The sequence below is a fragment of the Pezoporus wallicus genome, unplaced genomic scaffold (genome assembly GCF_028554395.1).
Source record: "Pezoporus wallicus isolate ANWC-B61680 ecotype Strahan unplaced genomic scaffold, APGP_CSIRO_Pwel_v1 contig_7896, whole genome shotgun sequence".
Classification (NCBI taxonomy): domain Eukaryota; kingdom Metazoa; phylum Chordata; class Aves; order Psittaciformes; family Psittacidae; genus Pezoporus; species Pezoporus wallicus.
In genome coordinates, this window is record NW_026639609.1 from 432,979 (window position 1) to 439,680 (window position 6,702).

General features: G+C 51.7%; 1 protein-coding gene across 1 annotated transcript; it reads right to left on the bottom strand.

The window, feature by feature from the left end:
* Positions 1-150: 150 nt before the first annotated feature.
* On the bottom strand, positions 151-4,982 carry MLKL (mixed lineage kinase domain like pseudokinase). The gene is given in 12 exon segments (XM_057415206.1): positions 151-221; positions 1,033-1,173; positions 1,586-1,635; positions 1,811-1,839; positions 1,842-1,961; positions 2,357-2,441; positions 2,928-3,063; positions 3,182-3,273; positions 3,378-3,558; positions 3,661-3,774; positions 3,963-4,127; positions 4,130-4,982. Coding segments are annotated over 12 exon segments (1,452 nt in total). The 5' UTR covers positions 4,416-4,982; the 3' UTR covers positions 151-168.
* Positions 4,983-6,702: the final 1,720 nt, after the last annotated feature.

Below are 6,702 nucleotides of genomic sequence, written 5' to 3' on the forward strand. Positions count from 1 at the left end.
CCCTCGCCTCAGACCCCTGTAAGGGTGAGGGTCTCAAACATAAGTGTATTGAACAAGCAGTCTCTGTGAGCAGGAAAGGGGGGCGAGTAGCACGCTGTGTGCTGCTTCTCCCCCTTGGGTTACTCCAAAGCTCCCAGCTGCTTTCAGCTGCCCACCCATGCTTCCCAGTTAGCTTCCTTGGTTTCTGCTTCTCTCCAGGTCAGACAGTGCATCCACGATCTCTGCAGAACACAGCAAGAGCATTAATCGAAACTGACATCTAAACAGAGTGTTTGGTGGAGGCTTTTGCTTTCCCACCTCAATGGAAGACAGCTTTATGTCATAGATAACAGCCAGGACATGGAGTCACTGTCTCCTCAGGCCAACACAACTGGGTAGACATGAGAATCATAAAATCCTAGCCTGTTTTGGGTTGGAAGGGACCTCAAAGCTCATCCAGTTCTAACCCCTGCCACAGGCAGGGACACCTTCCACTAGATGAGGCTGCTCCAAGCCATATCCAAGCCGGCCTTGAACACTGCCAGGGATGGGGCAGCCACAGCTTCTCTTGGGCAGCCTGTGCCAGGGCCTCAGCACTGTCAAAACCCAGACTGAATTCAGAGACAGTTAAATCTTTCCTCCCTTAGAGCAGCTCCTGAGATTGCAATTTATTGCTCAAAGCCCAAGGCAGAAAGTGTTCCTGCACCATGTTGTGGCTGCTCCTCCAGTTTATGGGATCTGCAGGATCTGAGTGGGGATTAACACACACAGCCCTGCTCCCAGGTCTGTCCAAGAGAAAAAGCTTACTGTTATGGGATGCTAAGTGAACATCCTGGTGATAATTGCATAAACCTTAACTGTATGAGCCATCAGTTACAGGAGGAAGAAAGGTCTGGTGTTAGGGGACTTGTTAGCATAGGAAGGTGAATCAAGGACCAATCCCAAAACACAAAACCAGACAAATTCATATGGAAAATAAGGGGCAAACTGGGTGCTGCAGCAGCTGATTGGGGGATACAAAGGGTCTGTGGAGCAGATATCCAGGATACTTACCCTCAGCAGAAGGGTGCTGGGAAGGGTCAAAGGCTCGGCACTGGTCAATGACTTTAAGCAGCTCTTCGGGACAATCATCCCCAACAGGTTCCTGGTATTGGTGCTTGCAGATTTTCTCCATGATCTCCTGGGCAGTGCAGCCTGAACAGCAGACGGGCGAACATGAGTGTCAGGATGGAGCTTTGCTGCCACAGGAGGGTGCTGCGGAGGAAATCCAGTGCAGAGCCACGCCAACAGCCTTTCTGCAGCCCTCAGCATGGAGAAGGCTGCAGAGAAGCCACCCAAACTGTGTCTGCAATGAATTTCCCTCATATTTGGCATGACATTATTGGGTTCCAGTAGAGCAAGATGTGTTTATGCTTCAGTGCACAGGAACATCAAATAGAGACAAAAATTACTTGCATGTTTGTGGTTTAAGCATCTTGCTGAAATGCTTTACTGTGCTGTATATCCCAGGGATGCTCTGGGAAGGAGCAGAGAGCACTCAGTACCAGACAGGAGCTACAGTGGGCCATATGGCTTTTACACAGGGGACCAGATACTTCTGTCTCACCTTCAAATGGGATTTTGGAGGTAGCAATCTCCTCCAGCACGATCCCAAAGCTGCAAGAAGACAAGTAAGAGTCTGAGCATTCATCCCACCATGTTATCCTCCCTGTGCCAATCGCAAACATCTGCTTATGTGGATGATTAAACCTTGGCCTTCTTTTACAGCTCAACAGCGACCCTGCATGGCATCTGTCTGCTTACAGACATCTCTCGGGAAGGACGGCCACACTTGTATATTTCACAAGGCCGCCTGTAGGGGTGTAGTTGACGTCTTTCAGGTTCTCAGGAGCAATGTGAGCCAACATAGAGACTTGTTTCCAGTTATTCTTGGCTTTCCTCTTGACGAATGACTCCGTTTCACACAGCTCAAATCCTGAAAGCTGATTGAGAGAATGAGAGAGAGAAAGGGCAAAGTGGCAGATGTGCAAAAAGCTGTAGAGAAAACAGAGTGAGATGTCCTGGGCAGTAAAGGCTGTCATGCGGCCACATGTGCTTCCCAGCACATGGCTCTGTCTGCAAGTGAAGTATCGAGTGAAGGCAGGTGAATTGCCCTGGTTTCAGCTCATCTCAGGGTGGATGGCTCAGAAATGCTTACTTTGATGACGATAAAACAGAAATAATGATGAACTGAGGTGTCAGTGTCCAAGGTGACAGAGGAGATGGTTCTACTCTGGGTTTTAATCTGGACCATCATAATTTCCTTCGGTGTTAGCAGGCAGAGACATCCACAAAAACACACCGAACTCCCCAAAAGTTCTCCAGGTATGGCTCTTACCTTCAAACAGTAATCCCCGTCCACCAGGAACTTGCTGCTGCAGATGCAGCCATGGAGTCGGGACTTCTCCTCCATCTGGTGCAACCTGCATCCAAGGGCAACATATGCTGGTAATGGACCCACCATGACCTCGGGGCTCCCTCCTGCTGCACAGGGGATGGACTGACATCTACCCAGAAAAGCCAGCAGCTCTCTGCCTGTCTTGGTGGACCAGTCTTGCCAAGCCAACCTTTCCAGCAGGGCAAAATAACGAGCCTTGTGGATAAGGACCCATAAGGAGAACTGGTCATGCTGTGGGGTGCTCCTGAAGCTGCCCTATGGGTGTGGGAAAGGGAGTTTCTCCCTCCCAGGCCTTTGCAGGCTTGAAGCGGGAGGTAGGTGCCAGTGACCAGAGAAAATGGGTGCATCGAAACCCACTCCCTACCACTTCACCAGCCTCCTATCCCAGTGTCCAAAGGTGGTGGAAACAGTGTCTGCCAGGATACCACTGCATACTGAGAGATACCAGGAAGCTGAGCATGGCTTATGGATTCTAAGGTAGACTTACTCACTGGTTTGTGGAGGAGCTCACCTGTAAAGGCCTCTGGCAGATCCCAGAACCATCCGAATGTGAATGTCCCAGGAGAGATGCTGTTGCTTGGTCAGCACATCCCGCAGTGTCCCATGCTTGCAGTACTCCATGACAATGGAGAAGCAGGGGCTCCCATCTGCAAAGCAAAATTTTGAGTATCCCACCTTCTGCAACCTCTTGGGAGGGGACCGTGACAAACTGAGTTGGGGACAGGCAGGGAAGGGAAAAGGTGACATTAATGTGGCACCCCCTACCTTTCTCCTCAATGCAGATCCCATACACACGCAGGATGTTTGGAGACTCAAACTTCTTCAGGGTCTGAACCTCCTTCTCAAAGATGTCTTACCTTCCTGCAGAAAGGAACAGCATGGTGAGATCCCTGCAACAGGGCACAACATGGTGCTGAGCCACCCCCCTGTCCCAGGTGCCCTGTGTTGCCTCCACCCTGACAACTCAAGCCGGGTCGGTGGTCATGGCCTCTTGAAGGTTTTGATGGCAACGGGGTACTTGAGGTACTCGCCCTTGTAGAGGTTGTAGCTCTCAGTGTCCTGCAGTTTCCTGTTGAAGGTGAGGTGGTCCCACTTGATCTCAGTGACGTCTTCTCTTTTACCAACATTGACCTTCTTCAAGCCTGCTCCCGCCAGGTGCCAAGAGAGAACAAGGGACACATTACACAGATCTCAGAGGGGAAAGACACAATAAACAGGATGTCTTAAGTTGTCACCCAGATTACAGTGCATCACACACATGATTTTGTTCAGCTCGCTTTGCATCCAGTCCACCTTGCTCTCCATACATTGCCTGTCAATGTAGATCTCCCTGGTCGTGTCTTCAGGCTCCTCAGTACCTGGAGAGAGAAATGCGCAAAGTTGGGACCACTGGATGAACATGTGGGACTGATCCAGTTAGGTTTTTTTCTCATGGTTTAAATGTCCATCTGTCTGTCCTTGGACATGGCCATCAAGCCGAAGGTGGGCAGCAGCTGCAGGGAGGTGCCAACCTCAGGGAAAGAGGGTTTGCTAAATGCAAACTTACTTGCAATTACCTGGTGCAAGAAAGCCTTATCATCCCTCAGGTCCTCAGCATCCTGCCTGCGGCATGTCTTTGCCTGGAAAGCCTCCAGGAAAGCCTGGTTCTGCTCTGCCTGGAGGAGGAGCGAGAGCCCCTGGGCAATGTCCTCCAGGCTTTCATTCTCCCAAACTCCTCACCCATGCTTCGGGCTCTCAGGAACTTCTGGATCCAGCTGGTCTGGCTGTATTTCATCACCAGCCTCTGGGCTTCCCCCAGCGTCCCCAGCAGCTTCTTCAGCAGTTCCTCTTCATGGTAGGAGATGTGTTTTGACAGCTGAGCCTTGAGGATCCTCACAGGCTCCAGCAGAATCTGGATGCTCTCCACAAGGCGCTGGCACTGGTGCTTACAGCACTTGACCTGCTTGAATTGGGCATGGATGGCCTGGGCCACAGAAAGGACCCTCTCCACAATGTCCATGCTTGCAGCAAAGGGCTTGGCCACTGGGGATGTGGACTGGCAGTGTCTAGTGGAGGTGGGCCTCAGATATTGTTCAGAGATCAGCTGGATATCACTCTTCTATGCCTTCTTCTAAGACTGGAGTAGGCACACACAGAGACATCACTAGGAGCAGTATGGCCACATCTCACTCTGCATTAGCAGATGTTTTGGCTTGATTTATATAAAATAATTTACTGCTAGCTGTCTCCAGAGAGCTTACACAGAGACTGGCCCCACACCACCTTGGGGTCCTGCCCCAGAGCCTACATCTTTGACCATAAAGATCCATTTTTATTTCTAGTCAATGTCTCTCTGTTGTCACCCATCTAATGAAAGCTCTTATACCGTCACATCCCCAGTGTTCTTGACTTCATGTTTTCTCCCTCTAGCTCTGTATTGCCCTCTTAAGATTTTCAATCAAACTCTTTCTATGTGCTTAGCATTCCCACAGGGATAGTCCCTCCTCCCCATCCCATGTCCAGGCAGCTGGGACAGAAAGCTGCCCCTGTTGCACGGAAATGAGCAGCAGCCACCCACATCACTGATGCAGACAGCACTAAGAGAGGGGAGCCAGGCTCTACCAGCTGGAAACAAGACAGAAACGCACCCAGAAACCAGCTCAGCTTCTTGCCCTTCTTCTTTGTCTCTCTCTAGCGTGGCCCCAAAGAAAGAATCAGCTCATCTGCTTGCTAAATCAGCTGGGTTTACCTGGCTCCGCTTCGCTCCCCACGGCTGTCTCCACAGACTGAGAGACACGGCAGGACCACTGCATGTTTATAGGGTGCATTCATAGGGTGCTTTCCCCTTCTGCTCCCAGGCAGCGGAAGAGGCATTACGCAACCTGCTGTACTTCCCACGCCACCCTGATTTCCCTTTCCCAGCAGCCTTCTTGGGTGTCAGAGGAAGCTGCCAGGTGGGCTCTATCTGACTGTGCTGGGTTTTGCCTGCTGGAAGAAGGCACTGTCTGTGGGAAGCACCTGGAAGGAAGGGGGTGGGAGAAGCTGTGCTCCCCATATTGACACTTGTTGCTATTTGGAACACTGCAATCCCTTCTGCTGTGGGCTAGCATCCCTCCCCAGTCCTCAATGGGGCTGCTGGACCCTGCCTCCTTCCTGAGGATTGTGCCACAGCAGCGGACCCACACTGCAGCATCCCTGTGGTGCGCTGCCAAGGACAGAAAGCCAACCATGTCCTGGGCTGCATCCCCAGCAGTATGACCAGCAGGTCGAAGGAGGTGATCCTGCCCCTCTACTCTGCTCTCATGAGACCTTACTTGGAGCACTGTATGCAGTGCTGGTTTCTCCAACATAAGAAGGACATTGGAGAAGGACAGAAGCTGTTGGAGCGAGTCCAGAGGAGGCCATGAGGATGATCAGGGGCAGGAGCACCTCCCATATTGAAGACAGGCTGAGAAAGTCGAGGCTGTTCAGCCTGGAGAAGGGAAGGCTGCGTGGAGACCTCTTAGCAGCCTTCCAGTCTCTGAAGGAGGCCTACAAGAGAGGGACTCTTGTAGGGGAGGGACTCTTCATCAGAGACTGTAATGATTGGAGAAGAGGTAGTAGATTTAAACTGAAATGGGGGAAGTTCAGATTAAATACGGAGAAGTTCTTCCCTGTAAGGGTGGTGAGGCACTGGAACAGGTTGCCAAAAGAAGTGGTGAACGCTCCATCCCTGGCAGTGTTCAATGCCAGGGTGGACAGAGCCTTGGGCGACATGGTCTAGCGTAAAGCATCCCTGTCCATGGCAGACTGTTGGAGCTAAATCATCTTAAGGTCCTTTCCAACCCAAACTTTTCAGTGATTCTATGACAAGGGGTGAGGATGCAGTGATATGGGAGGAGGCTGGGTAAGCAGGGCTCTTCCCTGCTTGCCCAACACACTGTAACACCCTTACCACCCTGCTGAGGTCCTCACACTGGCCAGCAGGACCTTCCAGAGGACACCCATCACACACTAGGGATGCTGGTCCTTTGGGACCTTCTGCTTCCCTCCCCATCCCTGAAGCCTCAGGACCCCCAGCGTCAACCAAAGGAAGCAGGCTGCAGGCACCCATGCCAGAAACAGGGCTTGACCTCTTCCAGGAGCACAAGAAGCTTTGCAGTTGGGTTCGTCAGAGGGCGAGGCTGGTTTTGGGAAGCTTGGGGGAGCATGTGATGCTGTTGCCTAACTTCAGAGAAGTGAGCTGTGGCTTACCAGGAGCCTGGAGTCACACAAGTTTGCTGTGGTTTCCTGTTGCAGAGAGCGCCTCCCTCATCGTCACCCGCAGC